The sequence below is a fragment of the Scomber japonicus genome, chromosome 5 (genome assembly GCF_027409825.1).
Source record: "Scomber japonicus isolate fScoJap1 chromosome 5, fScoJap1.pri, whole genome shotgun sequence".
NCBI lineage: Eukaryota > Metazoa > Chordata > Actinopteri > Scombriformes > Scombridae > Scomber > Scomber japonicus.
In genome coordinates, this window is record NC_070582.1 from 7,684,455 (window position 1) to 7,708,712 (window position 24,258).

At 38.2% G+C, this 24,258-nt stretch overlaps 1 protein-coding gene across 1 annotated transcript; it reads right to left on the reverse strand.

The window, feature by feature from the left end:
• Nucleotides 1–953: 953 nt before the first annotated feature.
• Nucleotides 954–24,258, reverse strand: ampd3b (adenosine monophosphate deaminase 3b). The gene is made up of 16 exons (XM_053319333.1): nucleotides 24,102–24,258; nucleotides 18,462–18,535; nucleotides 12,972–13,194; nucleotides 12,694–12,871; nucleotides 11,585–11,750; nucleotides 9,283–9,502; nucleotides 9,065–9,194; nucleotides 8,725–8,919; nucleotides 8,184–8,315; nucleotides 7,256–7,419; nucleotides 6,239–6,365; nucleotides 5,079–5,242; nucleotides 4,632–4,752; nucleotides 3,439–3,612; nucleotides 2,513–2,623; nucleotides 954–1,770 (listed from the first exon to the last, which is right to left on the reverse strand). Exons 2-16 carry the CDS (start codon nucleotides 18,517–18,519, stop codon nucleotides 1,594–1,596), a joined length of 2,340 nt encoding a protein of 779 aa, XP_053175308.1. The 5' UTR covers nucleotides 18,520–18,535; nucleotides 24,102–24,258; the 3' UTR covers nucleotides 954–1,593.

Here is a 24,258-nt window from a genome sequence, read left to right on the forward strand (position 1 = left end):
ATAAAGATGGATGAGTTACAGCTTTTATCCACCAGTAGCAAGCAGCTTGCAAATTTACAAGGAAAAAAAACTATATTCTCTGACATTATAATACTGAATACTGTCGTGTCTCATTCCCCCTTAGTTATTTATGTACATGTTAGACCATATTTAAAGTTTCATGGGTATGAATGTGTGTGTGTTGCGTGTATTGTTGAGATGTGCTTGGCTTGTGCGTGTGTGTATTAGTGTTATGTGCATATATCTTATTTTAACTTATTTTAGTTTTTAAGCTGCATTGGACTACTCTAACAGCATTTTGTTGTAAACTTGACAATAAGGATCTATTCTACTGTAAAGTCACAAATTTATGAAAAAAAACCTTTATAATGTCGGAGAATAGTCTATCTGATTGTTTTAATCATACATTTATGACTTTAATCTTAGATAATCTGAGTTTTTTTCTAGAAATCTTACCCCCACCCCTCCTCCAGCTCAGTATTTATTTATTTTAACATATATGGCCCTAATACGTTTATCAGTAAATATATTAATTTATATGTCTAACATTAAATGAAGCTAATTGATTACTGACAAGCTAATGACAGCTAAATGATTTGGCTGACTAACTTGTAACCAACTTCAACTCATGAGTAACAAACAGAAATGTTTGACCATCTTTGGTGAAAACAGCATTTTCCCACGTCTTCGCAGGTCAAAGTTAATCAGTTCATCTCATATTTGATTATCAAAACATTTCCAAAGTTGGTCTCCTAAAGTCTGGATATATCTGGTAAGTCAATTATTTATCTATTTAATGACATATTCATGATTTTTAAGATTGCAGGCTCTTTGTTCACTGTGATAAAGTCAGCTGTTACTGTTAGCTCAAAAACTATATTGAACTATAGTGTCATTTTGTATTATATGGCACAGCATTACATAAAGCAAAGTAAGTAAGAAACATCCTTGACTGGTCTGTTGTCTTTATTTACATGTGAAAAAAACTCTATGAAGAAATAACAAACATTTTTTTAAAAAGACATTCATTTTAATCAGGTAGTTTAACATCTGGGCGTTTCCACATGTGTTTATAAAACTGGTTTTAGATCTCAGAAAACTAGTTGGAAGTCACACACTTGCTTGCACCTGTCTCTGTGAATGTTTGCTTTGGCTCTCATTCAATTGACTTAATTCAGACTTTACAAAAGGCACATCTGACCTGTAAGTTATTTGAAACATGCATATATGATGTTATGTAACAAAGAAAATACAAAGCAGTGGTGACTTTACAGCTATAAGAGAGGCTTTTTTCAGTGTAAACAGTTTTCTTCTTCTAAATGTGTCTAAATTAGGATTTGTTGTTTATTATATCCTCTCTTATTTATGTATAAGTCGTCAAGTACACTTCACACCTGTCAATGGAAAACATCTAACCTCTATTTCAAATAAAACGAGGCACACAGTGATTGCCAAAGACAGCCAGTACAGCATTAAATCTAATAGTAACGACCCACTTTTTCAGATGTAGGTCAAAATCATGTAAAAAAACAAACACATGTGCCATCTAACAATCACTTCTTTTTTCTCCTCAGTTCCTCCTAGTGTGGTGAATCATTCGGGGATGGTAGAGTCAACATCAGCTTTGATGGCATCCACCAGAAAACTGAGCTCGTTGCACAGCGTCTCGTGGCGGTAGGACATGCGGATCTGTGCCACGTTTGTCCGCCGAATGTCGTTGCCGTCCGGTCCGTCTTGCAGGTAATTGGGGCCGATGAAGTGTTTCTTCTCCTGCGGATGGCAGAGTTAAACACGTTACAGATATTGCACATTTGTAGGCATATATATATATGTATATATATATATATATGTACATATATATATATATATATATATATATATATCAGTTTATATATGTGGCAGACTCCTTTCCTTATATCCAGATCAGGTTGTGTTTCAGTGACCTCGATATGGGACATGGCTGATGCTATAATGGGTTGGAATGGTTGACCTTTCTATTATTGGTATCAGTTAGTCAGCTTGATGCCAGAGCGAATAGTTTTCCTTTACAGTAAGACACTTGCAAAAGTAATATGATATCCCCTATGAGACAATATAAATGGAAAATAGATATATTGGATTTTGGCATTAATGTGATGAATCAGGCCGGCTCAATTAACCAAAAAAAAAAAATCAATTTGTTTATTTTTATTTAACAGATTTTCAATTCTTTATTTATGTATTACAGAAAATGAACTATTAATGCCACCATGGAAGAGTTCACCCATATTGTCGGCTCCTACCACAGTGTGAGAACAGCTGCCAGTAGCTGGACGGTTGCCATAGTGAATCACGGACTGGTTCACTGAGCGGCACAGTTTTAGGGCGTGTGTCAAGGGCTGCTCCCTAAATGTTGCCAGTTTATATCATAAATCAAGTGTGATGAAGCAATAGAGGGTTTTTTGTTGGGTTTTTTGTTGTTGTGTTTGTCTTGCAGGCTTTAAATGTTTTCAAAAAAAGAGTTTGGCTTTACCTGATGTGAGAGGCCGCTCTGCAGCACGCTGTTTCTGGCTATCTCACACAAATCACAAGTGCTCAGCTTCCACAGCTGGGCTGCGATGGCGTACTCCTCCATCAGAGCTTCCTGAAACGTTTGAACAAAACGTGTGATTAATTTGTTATGTAAAAGAAGTAATATTAGGTATAGAGGTCTGGTTATTCTCACACCACTGTGTATTGTGCTGACTACTTGAAAATGTCTCTGGAATACACTGTAAAAAATATATAAAGTAGCAAGTGGAACAGCTTATTCAACTTTAACCCTCCTGTTGTCCTCTAGTCAAGGAAGGAAGGAGGGAAATAAAGGAGGGAGGAAGGAAGGAGGGATATAAAGGAAGGAGGGAGGAAGGAAGGGAAGAAGGATAGGAAGGAAGGAAGGACAGAGGAAAGAAGGAAGGAAGGAAGGTAGGAGGGAGGAAGGGAGAAAGGAAAAGAGGAAGGGAGGAATTAAGGAAAGAAGGACAGAGGAAAGAAGGAAGGAGGGAAGGGAAGAAGGAAGAGAGGAAAGAAAGAACAGTCAAAACAGACGGGGTCAATTTGACCCGGGAGGACTACACGAAGGTTAAAACTTTCAGTGGCCTCAAAACTTCTGTCTCCAAGTTCTTGTTTGCTTAATCGATTAGTATATTAAATGTTAAAACTGTGCGTTAACAATCACTTAGAGGCTACAGTGATGTCTTTTAATGTGCTTGTTTTGTCAGACTAATAATCCAAAGCCTTCAAATATTCAATTCACTGCCACATATGAGAAAGACAACCAGCAAATTGCCACATATGAGAAAATGCAACCAGAAAATGTTTAATGATAAATTATTAAATCATCAGAATAGTTGCTGATTTGACTTTTTGTTGATTAATGAACCCATTTCAGCTCTAAATCCTGGTTCTTGTGGTTCTGACCTTGGTGTAGTGGAACTGCATGGGGTCGTCGGTGGACAGCGACACACACAGGCCTTTCTGAAGAAACTCTCTGAGGGGGTTCTTGGAGTACTGCAGGAACAGGCTGTTGTTGCTAAGCGGAGACATAGCGATGGGGACCTGGGCCAAGTAGTACAGGTACTGCAACACTGGACTCTGGGGAGGAGAAGATGATGTAGATATAAGTAATAATATGAGTAATGGCATATATTAGTGTAAAGGGAAGCTAGAAGAGATATATGACCTGAGTTTAAAGGAATAATATGAACATTTTTTCATAAAAAGCACACTGAAAGTTACAGAAGCGTATTGCATTCACTTGAATAAAAAAAAATAAAAAACGTTTTTTCTGAGTAATTATTTCTGTTTTTCTGCCTATTTTTTTCCCTCTTTCTTGGAGTAATTTTTCCTGTTTTTCGGGGTAATTATTTTCTCTGAATTATCGAGATACTTCGAAATCTCGCGAGAACATCTATGGTGACTCCTGCTGCCCCGTCTTCAACTTTCTACCGTACCGGGTCAATTAAGGTAAGATGGTATTAATAGTAATACCATCTATATGACTTAAAGACAGGACAATCTCCCTGTGTCTTAAACCCAGGTCAAAGTAAAACTTGATGTGTCCAATGTTTTGAATGCCCTCTAAACTCAGAAAAAAAATTAGCCCGAAAAACAGAAAAGAAAAAAATTACTCAGAAAATCAGAAAAAAATTAACCCGAAAAACCAAGTATAAAAATAAATTACTCTGGAAAACAGAAAAAAAAAATTACTCAGAAAAACAGGATTCTTTTTTTTTTTTATTCAAGTGAATGCAATACGCTTCTGTAGAAAGTGATCAAATATTCATTTAAATATGTTTAAGCATGTTTATATTCATTGTGATTATTTCCAAAGCTCCAAATAGAATAAATGTGGCCTTTGCTGTGTGAAGATGAAAAGCACTTCAAGATGAAGATATTTTGAGATAATTAAATAAAGACTTTCAGTGACGGCATTCAGTGTTAAAATGCCAAAGCAATGCATGTTTCTCAGCTAAAGTGCTACATCATACTATCTCACTATGTCAGTTCGTAACCATGGTGATTACATGATGATCGCTCTGATGTTGGAAAAAGAAACATCACATTTTAGCACTTTGAAGAAAAAACTTGCTGATCAAATCATATCACTTCACCTTTTTGAGGTTGAGACCGTGGGAGATGTTGTCTGCCGTGAGGAAGGCGGAGACCAGGTGGGTGATGGAGCCGGCCTCGCCGCAGTGGGGACGAAACTGGAAAGTGTTGAGTCCTCGCTCCCTGAGCAGGGACAAACAATGACACAAGTAAGTCAAATATGTGGTATTTCATGAGGTGCATTTCTGCTTTCCTTTTTTTTGGGGGGGAAACTCTGAGTTTTCCTGAAGGAATCTGTTTGAACATGTTTACATTTTTGAAAGGCCTGTTATGACCCCCCCCCCCCCTCCCTTTCATTCTTCACTCTTTGTTTGCTTGAACAAGAATAAACTGAGGACGGATTGCTTACTAAAGTCATGCGTATTTTCATGTCAGCATTAGCATACTCAGCAAATAACATGATTCTGAGGTCTTATTGGATTAGTGTTGCAACCTCTGGCAGTACTTACTTGCGCAGGTTGTTGAGCACCATGATGTTGGCATACATGTAGAACAGGTAGTAGGTGTAAGGAGGATTCTCATCTGTGGTCCACTCCTCCGGTTTGGGGCTTTTGTAAGAGAACATGTGGTTGCTGTGTTTGGACTCATCATCCACGCTGTCAAATCCCGTCACCTGCAGAACAACAAAGATCAGCTCAGCCCCAGTTTGCAAAACAAATATTATTATATAACCGTGCATGTCTACTCACTAGTGCTACAAGATGTTTGATTTTGACTTTACTGTTTATTTGCTCATTCTGTTTCCAAAGTGCTGAAATGTGTCACTAAATATAACTTTGTACACACAGCTTTGTACACAAGCACTACTTGGGTTTTTTAATAGACCAGCACATAAGCTACCCCACATTTCACATATATATAAATGCATCAGTACTTTACCTTTTACCCTTACATATTGTTCTGGGTCAAATTTGACCTGTATTGACATGTCTCTATGTTAAATGAGTAGTTAACAGTTTGAATAAGATAGTAATAATAATAATAACAATAATACATTTTATTTAAAGGCGCCTTTCTTGGCACTCAAGGACACCATACAGAATTAGTAGTTATGAGGATTTCTTTTTTATTATATAGAAGTGAAGACTGATAGCTCTAATGATTATACAATAAACCCCACAGCTCCATAAAGTTCTTTAAATTTTCTGGTTTCAATAAAATACAGTTAAATCATTATTGTTATGTTATATGTTCATGTCTTAGGTAAAATAGGACATGATATTGTGTGATAGTAGCTGTTTTATTCTCCATAAATGAGTGATGTAAAACCAAAACTTACACTCTCTCTGCTCTCTGAAACATTAATCAAGGTTTAATCACATTTATTGATCAGTCAGATTGACTATTAATGCTTTCTAAACCGATTTGTGGTTCAAAATTTAGTATAGACATTTTTTATGAGGGAATTCTTAGAAATACTGCGAGGGTGTAGAATATGAACAGTATGTAAAGGTTAAAGCTGCTCTTTTTATGATTTTATGTTTTTAAAAGGTGCTAAATGAGTCTTTTTTTAAATGTAAACACCCTGATCTATCAAGAACGACCTTTCACCCCCATGTGTATTATGTATTCTGGTTCGATACAGCTGCTGCTATTTTAAAGTACTTACGTATTTTAAGAACACGTGTAGAGTTTTGTGCTTTTGCGGATTGACTGTAGCCTCGAACAGAGGGAGGAAGATGTTCTCCACCATCTTGGCGAAGTTGGGTATGATTTTCTTCAACCTGAAAATGTCACTGCGAGACAAAGCGACTCAAATCAGTTTATCTTCTCATGCAAACAACACAAAAACACATTTTATTCAGAGTAGCCTAACTTAATAGATATCCATGATTAGGGGTGGGTCAAAACCTAGTATGAAACACTAGAGGGCTTTTAACTTGAAATGACGGTTACAGGAAGTGGCAACATTTTATCAGCCGTGTCTTATTCAGAGTAGCCTAACTTAATAGATATCCATGAATAAGAGTCGGTCAAAACCTAGTATATTGCCGGACCGTGCATGAAACACTAGTGGGCTTTTAATTTGAAATGATGGTTACAGGAAGTGGCAACATTAGGCAGACAAAAGTTACACCATTGGTTGGCCTCAATGGTGTAACTCCATCACTCAGTCAGTCAAGTTTAGTATTTTAGAGCCAAAGTTGGATTTCTTCATATATGAGTGAAGAAAATTGCAAAATTGGTCACAGATATGGTTATTACTGTTTTTCAATTCAATCAATTAGACTTTGTTGGCACTTTTCATACGTAGTAATGTTACATACATACAATAAAAACAGGAAGTGAAGAAATACTATCATAACTTTCACCAATCTGTATTGAGCAAACACCAGAGGTAGGATAAAAGTATTAAAATTCAGTAAATCCCCCCTGCCCCCCCCCAAAAAAGATTAACAAAATACAATAATAAACCAGATATGTCAGGTTTATTGAACAATTTTTGCTCCCTAAATAAATCAAAAAGCACTTAAGAAATACTTTATCTTCATCTCTGTGTTAAAAATAGGAAACAATAAAACAGTCAGTCCATTTGTCTCGTCTTAATGGTCCCAGTGTTTGTCTTATGGTGAGGAATGTTCCCACTGTCTCACAGTTGGCTTCTGCTTTCTCTCTCTGTACTTACTATATTCTGGGAACTTGGATCATCCATCTCAGGTTGGGTGAGTGGACTTTATGTTGGATGAACCAGGTTGCGAGTCCCTCCCACTCGCTGGCAGAACGTCCGTAAATAGACAGACGTGGTTCGGCGTGTTGGTACTTGCTTTCCTCCAGTTCCGTCGCCACTTCCTGAAAACAGACGCCAAAACCACAGGAAGCCAGTGATGTTTATTGATAGCAGAGGCAGAAGTGAATTGTTGGCGTTAGCTCACTGAACAACTCATTCTTTTATATTCTGTTTAAAGGCCAACAGAGCAAGTGCAAGAAACATTACTCATATAAAAAAGAAAACTTGATGCACTGTAGTAATATTATTTAATAATACAGCAGCACGCACTTGTTATTATTCAAATCTTTGATGCGTCTCCACAATTTTATTACAAGTTTCATATCGAAAGACAAATTTTACCTCTGACGTCATGTTATTCCTCTCAATATAAAGTTACTATTTTTTTCATTTCCTCCATTTACTTACATATTTATTATTCTTTATTCTAGTCATTGATGCTCTTTCTATTCTTGCTATCCACTTTGCTGCTGGCACTAATAAAGGATTATCTTATGTTTTGTTTTTTTAATCTTTTGCACTTAAGAATTAGTGTTGAAAATGTCAAATGAATTTTAACTAGGTTAAACAAATGAAGAATAACCTAATTAGATCTCCTCTAAGGACTTTGAGAGTATGCAGACTCTCTTCCTTTGACATCACACAGGCCCTCCAATTAGTTTTATTGGGATAAAGAAGTTAACGTCATCATCGTTTGGTTGATTGGGTTCATGGACTTTGGTGCCCCTATGAAATTTCCGTCCAGCTTCAGCCAGAGCAGAGGTCCAATTAGACCATGTAAATGAAAACACCTGTGTCTTTTTAAATCATATTAGCATTTTATTACCTTGATGATACGTGCGAAGTACTCTCCTTTGATGAAGTTGTCTGATTTCAAGTAAATCTCCCGCAGCTCGCTGGCCCCCACGGGGTTGTATTTGGAGTTGAACTTGTCAAACCGATGAAATGTTTGTCTTCCCTAGAAGAACCATTCGTGAGAGAGGGTGAATCTTATGAACTGATGATCGCATTCTCATTCCAACAAAGTGACTGTATTGATTATTTTCAGATTACACATTAACAGGACTTTGCATGGAAGTTGTTGTGTAACACCATATGAAATGCATGAGCACCCATAATTGCATCCTTATGTCAACAAATACAGGTTGGTGAAATGTGCTTTTAGATGTTGATGACAAATCCATGCGAGCACACGATCATCATGTGATTACCTGATATGATTTGCGTCATGGTCATGTTGTTTGTTGTTTTTTTGGATGCATTATAAACGGTGAAACCTGATGTAAGCCATCAACCGTGTGGCAGAAAAATGTGGATTTAATCTTAATCAAAGACTTTTTTTTTTTTGTTAAACAATTTGTTCTTACAGCGTGCACGTCCAACGAGTCCACTGTGAGGTCGTAAGGGTCCATGTTGAGGTTGTTGAAGACTTGCTTGAGCGTAACCTTCTGGCAGCCCTTCTCCAGCACCACACGGTCCTCCTCCGTCTGGTATGTGGTCTTAATAAATTTCAGCAGATGCTTCTGGTTCATGCAAGCAGCAGCGTGTATATGTGTGTCCACCTATTGTTTTGACACAAAGCAAAGCATGTGTCATATGTGGATAACTTTATTGGAGAAGATGCAGTACTGTACATCCATAAACCGATGACACTTTTAAATAACTTCAGCCCGAGAGCTCGGCCGGATGACACAAACCACGACCGACCTTTCTGACGTTGTAGAAGTCTCTGTGAGGAACGCATTTCAGCTCCTTTAGCTCCGCCATTTCATTCATCATTTCGTGAAGGTAGAATTTAGAGGCCAAGAAATTCAACCTCCTGTGACAGTAGGTTTTCCTGTGAAGCAACACAACAAAAGATCATCAGAAGAATATTTCATTTTCACTACCAGTTTTTTTCCATTAGAACATTTCGCGTTCCTTACGTCGGGCCGTCAGCTATCATGGCGAGGACGTGACTCAGGTCTATGGCAAAGGTCTCTAGGTCTGGATAAGGGAGGCTGTGGGGCTGATCTTGTTTCAGGGCCTCTTCATTGTCGTAAACGTGGACTATGCCGTCCTTCATCTTCAACTCGTAGTTCAGGTCCTCGGGAATACCCTCCATGGTGTATGGGTCCTCCCCCTCATGAGGGACAGGCCAGACGTCTACAGATGATGGGAGTAACTTTAGGGTTAGTGACTAATAAGGGTTGGCAAAAAATTGTCTTAAAAGCAACATCAGGTTTGTTAAAATGTACATTTCGTATTTTTGTTGGTTTTATGTTGTTTTGAAAGGACATTTGCACCATTTTTTTAAACTAAAGGTTTTTTAAACTGAATGCTACTGAAAATGTCAAATAGTGTAACCACAAGAGAATAAATATCAAATGTTATATGTGCCCACAGTGTATTTAAATGTACATAACACATAATTATCTCATTCAAAATACAATTGAACCACATGGACACAAAAAACATTAGCAAAACAGCCATTTAGTGATTCTAACAGAACTCCTCATGTACAGTCAGTACTTTCAATCAGGTGTTGAAGGAAACTTTTAAGTAAGAATCAAAATGAACTATCTCTGAACTGACTTTACTGTGACTTTACTAGGAGCGAACATGTTTCGTGTTGTTTACTGCGGTTCATTTTGCTTCTCAGCCATTTAGATGATAGAATGGTTAAATAGTTATTAGAGTTATATGGACAAAAACAGCATCACGACAATCATAAATATTTAAAGCGCAACTTGACTCGAGGCTGAGCGCGTCTTTTGTTTCTCTTCTGGCCGCCGTCAGCATCACTGATGGTTGTGGTTGTGTGTAGACATAATGCTCTATGTTGCACCTGCAGCCCACACCCATTAGTTATCTAATGTCAACAATGTAAACAGTGCTCTAATTAAAGTACTGTTATTTTACTGTTGACCCACAGTAGACTTTCTATTCAGTTCACCTGTGTACACTATGGTTAATTTACCACACAGTCCTTTTTCACTTTTTATTTATTGCGTTCCTCTTTTCTAACTGCCTGTTGAGCTGTTGAACAAAGCAATGTCTAACAACACATTTGAAATAACAGTACTTGTTTCAGTGGTTTTATTTTTGTTAATATCTCGCTGTGGTATATAACAGGTGTTTTATCAGTCACTTGCTCTGTCTGAGTTGACCACAGCCAGCCGTGTGTCTGACAAAGAAAGGAAATGTTTTTGCCTTCACTTGACACAGATTCAACTAGTCCTTTTATTTTTTTGTTCCTTACTTAAAGTTACTGCAAGGAAATTTTAACTGATTATCAAACTCAATTTAATACTGATGCCTTTATATGATCTACATAAAGAAATTAGACTATTAGCAAGACCATTGGCTTTGCACCGGGTCAGAGTCCCAGTGAAATCAGACTCAAATGATTTACGGCACACATAATAGCATGAGGGAGTACAAATACATTACTAGGACAAGGGGAGGACATTTCTCTCAGCTTGATAACGTTAACAGTAATATTTGACTTATCGACAGGTTCCTGACTGATTATAGAAAGACAGGAAGGAGAGGTGATGGTCAGGTGAGCTTGAGAGGAAATGGAGAGAGGGAGAGGGAGCGGCACTGGCAAGAACAAAAGAATGAATCTAATAAATTAAACATTAGTTTGTGATTGTTTCATGGCACCTCTCCCACAAAGAGAAACATTACATCATCGCTATGAGTCCTGCAAACACCTCACTCACGTCCAAAACAAATACACATGCTTGCCAGATCAAGGTCTTTATAACAGGAGGCGGTGGCGCTTGTCAGTCTTCATTCTGGGAAAGGGTACCACTTTTGTCCATAAATCAAACGTTCCTTGAAGTAACTTAGTAATAAAGGTTTTTTTCAGACTGTAATACGGACATGAACAGCTGTGTCCTTGCTTGGAGACAACAAATGCTGTGTTTAGCTGAGTTTTGTTTCTATAATACGTAGGTAGTGACGTACAGTTTCACCTTGCACAGCCTCTGTTTTTGTTTTTCTTTCTCATGCACAGTTGGCTTCCACATATGATATCTTTTAGAGTCTCACAGACATGCAGACGTGGCAAGTATGAATCAGGTTTGATTAGTTGAGCTGGAGAATCAGATAAATGTGCCCCTAACTGTAAAGTGTATAGGCTACAAAAAACAATTACAGTATGAAACATACTTAATGACAAGGATTATAAACCTGCAGAGTTTTTCCAATGAGGAAAGGTTGTAGTCTGAATGGTCCTACCTGGCAAGACCTCATCCTCCTCTCTCCACTTATCATTTTCAGCGTTGCGGAGGAAGCGGGCGGTTGTCCTGGGGAAGCGGTGGTAGGCCAGCTTGGAGTACTTCTCTCTGATGAACAGAGCTTTCAGGAGACTATGGGCTGCCTGCTCATAATCCTCAACAGTAATCTGGAAATGTCATGAAAAGATTTTAACACAAAATTATTTAAGTCTTTTTGATTTTGTAGTTTTCTTCATTGAGAAAGTATCTAAAAAAAATAAAATGCCTCTTTTGTAATTAATAGTGACTGTGGGATGCAGCTAAATGAATGGTTAGCTTAGTGTGGGTGGACATAGTTACCATCGTCAGTTCTTAACAGCAGATTTTATTTAAACACATATGCAAATGCAAGTCTAAGCAGGTATTACACTGACATTCATTTCTGTCCCTGGGTGAAAAGCTTTAACCCTCCTGTTGTCCTAGAGTTAAGGAAGGAAGGGAGGAAGAAGGAAAGAAAGGAGGGAGGAAGGAAGAAGGAAGGAAGAAAGAAGGAAGGAAGGAAGGAAAGAAGAAGGAAGGAAAGGAGGGAAGAAGGAAGGAAAGAAAGGAGGAAGGAAGGAAAGAAAGGGGGAAGGAAGGAAGGAAAGGAGGAGGGAATGAAGGAAGGAATGAAGGAAGGAAGAAAGGAAGGAAGGAAAGGAGGGAGGAAGGAAGGCGGGAAGGAAAGAAGGAGTGAGGGAGAAGGAAGGACAGAAAGAAGGAAGAAAGGGTCAATTTGACCCGGGATGATATGATGAGGGTTAAAGGAGTTAACTTTTTATTTGAATATTGTCCTAAATTGGCCGGGATAAACTGCTTAGATTAATGCAACAACAAGGCCCTCTTCTCCTCCTTTTGTCCCTTTTGTTATTAAAGGGGGGGGGGGGGGGGGGGGGGTGGCTGTTAAAACCTCAATGAAACACAAGCAGCCTCTAAGATTTGCTCCCTCGTGTCAGATTGTTGGAAGCTGTTTGTGTACAGTCAGCTTTAATGATAGCACCAGTTTTTATCATGGGGAGGTATGTGAGGCAGCCACAAGATAAAGTGTGTGTTACGTGGATATGCGAGGGAGAGTATTAAATCCTCTTTTACCCCTGCACAGTAGTCTCCACTGATGGTGACTCTCTGATACTCTAGAAAAGAGTCATCAGGTAGTGACGGTTCAGCTGCGGTCGGACTAAACAGCGGGGAATGCACAGGCAGGCTGTCAGTACAGGTGGGTATCTGCAAAGACACCGACTGGGAACGCTTCAACCTGAAAGTCTTCTTCCTAGTTGACACACAGCAGAGGAGAGAGGACAAGCATTACTCACTCACACTTAAAAACTAAAACTGCAACCGACATTTTAACAGGAATCTTAGTACGATACCGTTTAGTGGTCTCCTCAGACTGCTGCTCAGCCAGCTCCTTCTTCAGCGCCCGCTCCCTGTCCTCGAGCAGGCCGATGGGACAGTCCTCAGGCATGCAGAACATAGCCAGAGCATCCTTGTTGTCTTCCTCTTTCAGGGCGGTGGCGTAAACCTTCTCTGCTAGCAGCCGCACCTTCTCGTCCACCTCAGCCATCGATATTTTTGGGAAAAGACGCGGCATCTCTAAGGGAGTTTAAAAAATACAATAAAATGAGTACAAGTGTGTGCTTCTTTTTTTATATAGCCAAAGAAGTCTGCATTTTCACTTGGGCTCATATTTATTCATAAGTTGCAAGGATCAGTTTTAAGTTGGTTTGAGGTGATGGCTACAGTAAATGCTTCATTTTGGGGTTTTTTTGTTTCCTGTGTAATTTTTTCTGTGGTGAAATGGTTTATTTTCATCCTCGTTCTGTAACCATAGCTTGATATTCATTGATAACTAGAAAAACAAGTTACATTACAATATCAAATAAAATGTTTTTGTTGTTTACCCACTTTTTCTTAAAAAAAAATTGATTTATTGATTTATTTATTTACTTATTTTATTATTATTATTGTTATTATTATTCATTTAATTTAATTTAAATTTATTATTATTATTATTATTATTATTATTATTAATTTTATTTTATTATTATTTATTTTATTTATTTATTTATTTTTTTCCCTTTTTTCTCATTTATTCTTGGTTATTGGTATGATTTTTTTTTTTTTTTTTTTTTTTTTTGGGTGTTTAGATGTTTGTGAAGGGAAAGCTTATACCTTGTTTCTGTGTATTAATCTTAAAATCAATAAAAAAAATAAGTTAAAAAAAAACAAAATCAATATCAAATAAAAGAAGCTTGTAGCATTGTGATATTATGGTAGTATTGCGATTACTGAAAAGTTAATGTCTCATAACTGTCAGCTGTCCTTCTTTCCTGGAAGGTAGTGAGTAGTGAGATAGTGAGACACCAGTGTTGACATTATAACACTGATTTATCATCTGAGGAACTTTCTAACATGTCTCAGGAATATGATAAATATGGCAGCATTTTAAACAACAAAAACATTATCTTAGTGACAGCAAATACAAATACCAGCGAGATAAACATGAGACCTAGAGCGACCACAAGTTTAAAGCGGAGGGAGATTTAGGTGAGGGATGAGCTCCTTCTCTTAACTCAAACCAGTAAACATGTCTTGGGCAGCCGGCTCGTGTTTCAGTGCTGGCCATGTGTTCTGCCAACGTGTCGGGCAAGTTACAGTAAACACAGTTTATCACCATGATGTGTTTTAGACTGGTGATGTGACCTCTCAACCCCTCGGGGGGCAGACGCGGGCTAAGGATTACCCTTTCCTGGACCACACATCTCTGGGAAAACACCGTAACATGAACTGTGTTGTTTGTGCGTTCTGGTGTTCAGTTTGGTGAAAACATTAGTTAAATATAGTTGTTTTATCTCCAGTGACATCACATCAACATGTAACGTTGCTACTATATAATTTGAGTTTGTACTTTACTTTAACAACTTTTCAGGGGAGATCATGTTTGAGGCTCTGATTGCCAGGTGATGATGAATTGTAATAGTTTTTTAATAGTTGCTGCATTTATTTTTCAAAATGATATCTCTCTATAATATAATTTACAACATAACATCTTAGCTGAAACTATTTGGGGCTGTGACTTTTGCTATAATTATTTATTTTATATACATATTTAATTAATTAATTAATTAAATTATTTATTTTAAATTCTATTTCATTTTATTTATTTATTTTATAATTATTTATGTATTTATTTACTTTTATTTATTTAATTTTTTTTATTTTTATTTCTATTTTAATTTCTTTTTTCTCTCTCTCTCTTTCTTTCTTCTCTTCTGCAGTTTGTATGTTTATACCTTTCCTTAAAACAAGATAAAAAAAATTTGATCACAAAAAAACCCATCTTAGCTGAAACTGTAAGTAGAGCAACAAAGAATATATTCATTAAAGTTAAAATAAGTCCATTTTCTCTAAGACTCCACAGATATGTTTTTGGATGATTATGATTCCCAGCTATTGCTGCAGTTGGAATGGGGACGTCTGACCCCTTTATGTCATTACAACTCGTATCTAGCATGCCATTATTTTAGTTCTCAAGACCTTTCGATGGGAAGAAAAACATATTTCAAACCCATGGCATGAACTGCGATGCTATTTTTAAACTCGAGACCCTGAAATGTATATTTTGACTTGACTTGATGACGAACAGCAGAGTTGTTTTTGAAATAGTTTTGCCCACTGGTTTAATCCCTCTGGTGTGAAACTACTGTTGCTATCCAACATCCCATGAGTGGTGGAGATGTGTGGCTATTCTAATAACCGTGTTAGCACTGTTACTAATATTAATGCTGCAGCCAGTCTAGGTCACTCGGTCAGTTCTCAAATCAGTCAATGTGTCGGTATTTGAAACAACAAGCACAGAACAGGATCTTCTGTACTGCCGTATCGAATAACAAGCTGCTCGGCTGCCGACTCATCATCAGACTGAGTGCTTACAAGCAACCGTATCTATCTGAGGACGTCTGGCGGCCTTCACAGATGCCACCGTTAGCATTTGCCCTCACACTGACGCAGCTCTCTGCCTGTTTCGGAAGCTTTCCGCACACGTGCACTGCACGCTCTCTCGACTGCAACAGCTGAGCAGGCTTCGGTGACCTTGACCTACATCTTCTCTGCCACCCCCTCCCCTCCACCCCCCACCGTCCTGGCGGCTATAGAAACATGAGCTACGCAAAATAGTTTAGGCATGCTTGGAGGGTTCTTTTTAACATATGCAATAAAATATCAATTATATAGTCGTATGGTAGTTAACATGTCAAATACAGTTAATAAGTTCAACATCATCAAAATGTCATAGTGACATCACTATAATCACTTTTATTGATATATTTCACTCCTATTTTCAGTCATTTTTGGTAACAAACTGGTCTACATATGTCAAAACTTATCTTGGTATCAAAAAGTGAATTTCCATCAAATAATAATAATAATAATAATAATAATAATAATAATAATCATGATAAACTTTATTTCTATTGCACCTTTAAAAACTGAAGTTACAAGGTGCTTCACACATTGCAATATTAAGAGAATAACATCAATCATAAATCAAGCATAAATAGATGAAACATTAATAAATAAATAAAACAACAGGTAGCAGCAATTATACAGTATTATAAAACAAAGCTTTTTAAAATGAGGCACCGACTCAGCTGACTTGATACTGAGGGGGAGTTTTTTTCCACAGCATTGGGTCAACAACAGTAAAAGCATGGTTTCCTTTGGTCTTATGGTCAAATGTCACCAACTTAGTGCCTCACACTGTAGACAATGAATGAACTTCATAATAAATGATCATTTCCATCACATTGCATGTCAGATTCACGCTCAGTAGAGGAAACTCTGACTGTCTCTTACCTTCTCCTGTGATTTGGGCCATGTTTGGCTGTCTCAGTCTCTGCCTGGTGAGTCAAGTATTTCAGCTTTCATGTGTCTGCTTCTGTCTCTTCTAGACTCCCTATAGCACTTAACTTTGCTTCCTCTATTTTCAGGTGGATGTTGACACTTTTAAGTGTTGCTGAAACCTATTCACACTGTCAAGACTGTCTTCTGGTCTAGTGGGTGCGTATGTGTGTGTGCGTGTGTGTGTGTGTCGTATCTTTGTCGCAATCTGTGATGCGTCTCTCCGGGTTTTCACTCCCGACTGCGCTCTTCAGGCTCCTGCTCCTCTGTTTATGTGTGTGGTGTCTGTATGTATAATGCAGCTGCTGGTTGCTGCTGTCTAGAGTGTCTCTTTCTGCCTCTATTTTAGGGTGCTGAGAGTGTGATGGCACAAGAGCTGCTAATCCATGCTGGTATGTCACAACTGGCTGCTTACATGTGAGCAGCTACCAGTGAAATATGGTAAAAATGAGGGACTTATATTACACACTGTGTTTCTCTTACTGTAGATAATATTAAAGTCTTGGGAAAGGGCATTAAAACAAATATTTTAATTTCCCCCAGATGACGTCGAGTTAAGTTTAGTTTCAACCTCTGGTGCATTCAGAGTCACTCACTGAATGTAAACTGTTGGTTTTTTACTGCCTTAGTTTGGACTTGTAATTTTTTCCATTATGAACCAAAAGCAAACAATCATTCTCTTTTAAGATTATTCTCAAAATACACCAACGTCCCTCATGGTTAAGCAAACATGTTCTCAAACAAGGTTCAGTGGATGTGTTTATGTGGCTTACAGTCAGCTTTCTGCAGTAGAGTCATTACTTCAATAAGAAATTCAAATCCTTTTAATAGAGAAAGAGATTAAGAAGCCAAGTACAGTATATGTTTAAATGAGTTACTTATGGGGTTCATTTATGCCTGTGGAAAGGGAAAGTATTACTGACTGTAGTGCAGAGGGATGGAAGGGAAAGTCTAAATATGTCATGTATGTTCACAAAGAAAGAGAAGGGTGTTTTGTGCCCTCCCTTTAGCAGAGACTGTCTTGTCACTGAGAAAAGGGAAGAAAATTGGCTGTTTCATCACTTCATGCTGAAATCCTTGAGAAAACTAGTTGAACCGGTTTGTGCAGGTGGTGTTGTCATCTGCTCACAAAGCTAATGGGTATATGCTCTTAACAGCCTTTTGTTACAGGTCTGTTGCACTTGTATCACTGCCTTTAAGGACTTGGATCAATATAGATATTTTCCACCTGTGTGAGTCCTCATCTGCCCCCCCACCCCACCCCCACCTCTCACTTCCCACTGGGCCAAATAGCTAGTGAATGTTTACCAGCCACTCAATAGATTACCATTGTTTTATTGGCTGGTGAATGAAGCAAATCAACCACCCTGTTGTGTATTTTAACAGCATTTGACTGCTGCTGCTACTTTGAGTCATGGTCCTCATTCAATACAATACTAGTTGCATTCTTTATATTCTATGCACTGATCTTTCATTATCATCATAGATTTTGTGCAATACTGTAAGTGTAGAAGAAATCAACATGCTTTACAGTTTTGTACCTTAAGATATTAAATGTGTTCCCTGCAAACTGCAACTTTAACTTGTCACTGCCAGTTAAACTTAACTAGTGAAAGCAAAATGTTAGTCAATACTTCTACTCTTCCTCTTTTTGTCTGAATGACATCTATTTCTGAGTATTTTCTGGTCTGACCAAGGTACATATTCAAAACCTGCTAGTTCCTTATGACACGTCAGCAGCAGATGTTATGTTATAGTGTACTAAACCAGTGGAACAACAATGTTAAATGGTAAATGGAGCTGATGATTTATCTATCCATACACTTGACAGGTGCCTGTTGAGCTGTGGCACAATAACTTCAATGTTATACATCAGGATTAAAGGTGTTTCCTCAGCGAGACTATAATGTTGATCCACCTTTGCATATTATATTCATACGGCATTGGAATATTCTACTCACCTTTGCCAAGGCAAGGTGTAGACTGCTGCTTAAAAAGAGGTGTGTCCCTTCTCTTCATTTTGATCGGTGTTTACCTGGAAGAAACAAAGATTAGATGAATTATCGTTGAGTCCACATGGTTGAAGTTAAGTGAGTAAATATGTGACCCCTCCCAAAGTTATGAAGTGCTCTGTCGAACCAAAGTCCTGCTCCACTTGAGGATTAACCTTGTATAGTTAATCATAGAAGGTTTCTGTCACCACTCTGATGAAATAGTGCAGATATGAACATATTTTGAGAACCTCATTGTTTTGCTAACGTTTAAAAATGTTAGAGGTTTTGATGTTGTGTTCAAGGCCGCGTGGTTGTTAAACACTCTCTTAGCTGGAATAATGAGTGTTGTATTCAGAACCCCAAACTTCATATTTCAGTTTATTCAAATTTTAATTAATGGATAGCCCCTTGAGATGAACCATCTCGTTTTCAAGGGGGTCCAACATAAAACATATATTGCAACACAACAACACAATCACAATCACATACATCATGCACAAGGCTCTCATATTACCAACCAACCCACACATCATTCCTGTCAACCCACAGTACCCACACCAACTAAAAACCACAAAGCATATAATGTAATGTAGAGTAATAACAGTAGTAATACTAAGTAATGTTATCAATCTTAATGTATACAACATGATATAATATAAAATGTCACTATATAAAAAATACAGTACCACCAGTGGTGTGCACTGGTGGTACCCCCCCCCCCCCCCCCCCCCGGCCCAATTATTGAAAAACGCGTGCTAAAGTGCCCTCTTGGGAGCACTTTAGCACGCGTGCTAAGGTGCCCTCCTGGAAGCCAGAACGCATGCTAAGGTGCTCTCTCGGGAGCCAGAACATGTGCTAAGGTGCCCTCTCAGGAGCCAAAACGCGTGCTAAGGTGCTCTCTTGAGAGCCAAAATGTGTGCTAAGCTGTCCTCCTGGTTGGCAAAACACACTAAACTGCCCTCTTGGGTGGCAAGAACACGCATTAAAGTGCCCTCTTCAGTGGCGAGAACGTGCTGTATGTGCCCTTTTTTTCTTTTCGCCCCTACCCATCAAGAAGTCTGTGCACACCACTGAGTACCTCCATATCATACCATTATTATCCACAGTACAGTAACAGTAATAATAATGTACTATGAATAATAATAACAGTAATAATAGTAGCAATAGTAATCATCTATAGGAAAAGATATATTATGGCTATTAGGAACAGAGATCTACATCCTCATCTTTTTATTCAGGTCATGTTTTTTTTGTTTGTTTGTTTATGAGGTTGTGAGAAACAGGATGCCGCAAAGCATTCTTAAAATAACAGATATTTATGCTTTGCAGGTGGGAAGAGAGAAATGTTTGGTGTTGCAGCAGCGTTAAATTCCCCAAATCCTAACTTAACTGGTATTATTCTGAGCTTTTTTTTTTTTTAGAGTGCTTCCCCACGCAACATGTGTTTGTAATGATCGACATGCACAACAGGTCTCCTCACGACACACACGTACACACATACACACACACACACACACACACACACACACACACACACATGCTGTTCTCAGTGAATCAAAATCATAAACAGAAGGGCATTTTTTAAATACTGAATACTGAGTATTTTCACAAATTCAGAAAGTGTTCATGTTACCAAGTTATTTATCTTTTTTTTTAAGCCAAAAATTCTTGGCCAAATCTTTTTATGTCTTTCAAGGAAAAAATCAAGTTTGTAAGACTAAAGATTAGGGCTGTAACTAATAATTTTCATGATCAATTAATCTGCCAACCATTTTCTCAATGAAGCGATTAAATGTTTGCTCTTTAAAACATCTGAAAGTAGTGAAAAATGCAAAATCCTTGTTAATGTTATTTTGAACTAATACTTTAAAAAAGATATGAGACTAAAACAGCAAATCCTCATGTTGGAGAAGCTGAATTTTAAGATCTTTGCTTATAAAATGGTTTGAACGATTATCAATATAGAGCTGTACTCAAGATGTCACTTTAACCTTTGTGTCGTCCTCCCAGGTCAAATTGACCCCGTCTGTTGTGACTGTTCTTTCCTTCCTTCCTTCTGTCCTTCTTTCCTTTCCTTCCTCCCTTCCTTCTGTCCTTCTTTCCTTCCCTCCTTCCTTCTTTCCTTCATTCCTTCCTTATGTCCTTCTTTCCTTTCCTTCCCTCCTTCCTTCTTTCCTTCATTCCTTCTTTCCTTCCTTCTCTTCCTTCCTTCTGTCCTTCTTTCCTTCCTTCTTTTCCTTCCTTCCTTCTGTCCTTCCTTCCTTTCCTCCCCCCTTCCTTCCCCCCTTCCTTCCTCCCTTCCATCCTTCTTTCCTCCCTTCTTCCTCCCTTCCATCCTTCCTTCCTTCTTCCTCCCTTCCATCCTTCCTTCCTTCTTCCTCCCTCATTTCCTTCTTTCTTCCTCCCTTCCATCCTTCCTTGCTTGACTCGAGGACAACAGGAGGGTTAATAGATTCAAAGAAAAACATGTGAGTGACTGCAGAGCTGGAGAGTCTGCAATAGAAGAAGATATCACAGATTTATTAGCTGTGCTGCAGAGTGCTCTTTATTTTAATCTCCTTTAATGGAGTAAAAAGAGCAATTGTTTGCAGGCAGTTGATATGTAATATAAGGGATTGATGGGCTGCCTAACGAGTTGGGTGAATGGAAAAAAAACACCTCTAAATCTTGCAGAATTTTCTTCAGTAGTTTCACCAACAATTCGTAGCATTCTCAAAGTGGAATATCAGGAAAAGTCTGAACTGGTTAAAAAGATTGGAGGAGTCAACCAAGAGATAACCGGTTTATAGCAGGAAGCTCTTGTTCTTTATTCTATTATGAAGATGTGGTTATGTTTGTTTGTTAAGCTTTGATGATTATATGCAGGAAGTAATCAACAAATGCTCAGTTTTGTTGACTTACACGTGTCATTTCAGAAATGTATCTACCCACGTAACGCTTAATTTCACAAAGCAGTGTCCCATTTCTTACATGGCATTTAGAGCACCTCTCAGGTCTTGGGGTGATGTGGACATGGTCTAAGACTGACTGATGGAGGACTTAATGGTGCAGAAAGATGAAAGGACCCAGACTGGCAGTGGGTTGAAAGAGTTTCACATTGGCTGCCATGTTGGTTTTGGAATTTCCTGTTTTTGCTAGTTGAAGGCCGATGTACACACAGCACAAACATTGCAACATTGCTCTTTTGAATGTTACGAGGCTCTGCATTGAAATGACGTGTCAGTCAGCTCAGGTCACTACATCAGGTTTAAGATCTTCCTACAGTATTATTCAGCATGCAACAGATAAACATGAATATTCTCTGACACAGACACAAGCAGTAGAGATACTTTAGACTAGTTTTAATGATAGTATTACAGTAGCAGTAGAGATACTTTAGACTAGTTTTAATGACAGTATTACAGTAGCAGTAGAGATACTTTGAATTAGTTTCAGTCACAGCAATCATTCAAATCAGTATCTACAGAAAGTTACTCAGCCAATCTCCAGCCACTGCTTTAGTGGCCTTTTCTTTTTAAAAGCGTGCCTGGGCTCGTTGCATCTCTGAGGAAATGCCTGCACAGAAAGTCTGACTCAGATAAAGGAATGTCATTATATAACACTACTTATATGGTAACCTACATAATGACTGAGTAAACAATCTGATGTTATGCATATAGCCATTTGTTTCACAGCAGGAAGTGGCATCAGATAAGGATACTGTGCTGTACTTAAAGCATGATTTCTGATTAAACTTATACAAGAAATCTTCATTCATTTATTCAACATCTTCTATTGATTGTGATGGGAGAAACTTGAAAGTGCTCACGGACATGCAAGTTTTAGCCATTGAGACCACAGAAATACTGGATTTTTTTCTCATAGCAGCTGTTTTTGGGAACAAAATGTAAATTGTTTATAAACATGACTGGATGCTCCGTGTCTGTGGTTGGATTGTGCTTCTTACCGGGTAGATGGTTATTATCTGCTTGACTTAAGTGCTTTTGTTGCTCTGCAGAGTCGGTCTAAACAAAAGCAACTGCAATCAACTCAAGATCAGTCTTCCTCATTCAGTGTTTTATTACCACGAAGATACAGGAAGACATTTAATAAAAAAATAATTAATTGTACTCCAAGGACACAATCACACTTCAGGCAGTTTAGTTTAGGACCTTCATAGACCTTTAATAGGTGGCAGTAACTCATTTACTCCATTGAATAACTCAATCTGTTTAGGCATGCAGAAGGCCTATTATTCTCCACAAGGAAGATGACGAGTTTCTGCTTATCTTGCAAAACCACAAAGGCCTCAGGCAGAAAGGCAGACGAGTCATCTTCTTGCAACAAAAGGTCACAAACAAGTGACATCACCCGAGGCAGTTTATCAGATTTCATCAGAAAAAGGCTTTATACAAGTTTTTTCAGTTATAAACAACAGGATGACTGCCAGTTTGTTGCAAGCTCGGTATTTTAAGAACTGAACAAAAATGTGTTATACAATTAGCGTAGCTCCTTTTAAGGAATGTTTAGTGAGCGTGTGTGGTCGAAAGAGAGTGTTTGTGTGCTGGCAAAGCTGCAGCTAAAGAAACAACCTGACTGCAAACCTGCTGAGAATAAGTACCAAAACCCGGCAGACACGAGAGCAGCTGCTCACTAACAGCTACGTGTGTTAACAGCGGAGAGCAGGAGGGAGGACAGACGTCTCACTCTGCTACTCTGTGATCGACTCGACTCTGTGATCGACTCGACTCTGTGATCGACTCTGTTACGCTGCAGATGGTTGCAGAGCAGATAGATAGATAGATAGCAGATTTTTATAATTGTGGCATTCTTCGTCCAACTTAGTACTGATTACATGTTTAGTTTTTTACTTTTATTTTTTATTTGATGAATGCGGATGCTGATAGATAAAAATTAACTAAATGGGTTTTTATTTCTGTTGAAAAAAAAATCAAATAATGTAATCAGTGTCCATATCATCTGTAACCCCTTTACACATGGCAGCACACCGGAAGGGGAAACTCTAAATAGTCAGATGAAAGACAGTGAGTTCTCCTGTCATGTCATAAACATTGGTGCTGTCCCATAATCCTATTTTTAGTCTTTCCTTTTTTTATTATCTTCACAACTTTTTTATTTTTTTCTAAGAGGTCACACTGAGAGAGACACTCACATACCACACACACTCATACCTGTGGGATATTTATAGTCTCTAGAGTACACGACATGGCTCGTCTTTGAACTATGTGCAGAAACATGAGTGCAAGAACACACCTACAGAAACAAAGGCAGAGTAGACCAGGCAAGCACAAATAAAGGGTTGCGACTGAATAGTGAAAACTTTCTGATGCTCGTCACAACTTATTATGTTAGTCTCCAATATGTCAAGATACATGGTAGTGTGGAAAACATGAACATAGACCTAGTAAATTATCTCTCACTCCCCAAACATTTGCATATTTTAACTGTAATGATAACTGAGGCCACATAAAACAACGGTACTCCTGTGAACAGATACTACCATATAAAGTCGGTCATCTGAACTAGAAAGAATGCAATGTGATGAAAGCGATAAGATGCGACTGTTTATAAAAAAGCCTAAGAATTGAAAAAGAGCAGGGTACTTACTGTTTGCAGTACCAAGAGGTGTGAAAACTGTGCTCGACCCTGCAGACAACCTTGTTAGGCGTCACACGACAAAAGACAAGTCTTGTCAGAGCAGCCTCTTCAGCAGACACACAGTCCTGTTTTCACCCTTTCACTGCCAGTGTGTGGAAACAAGTGT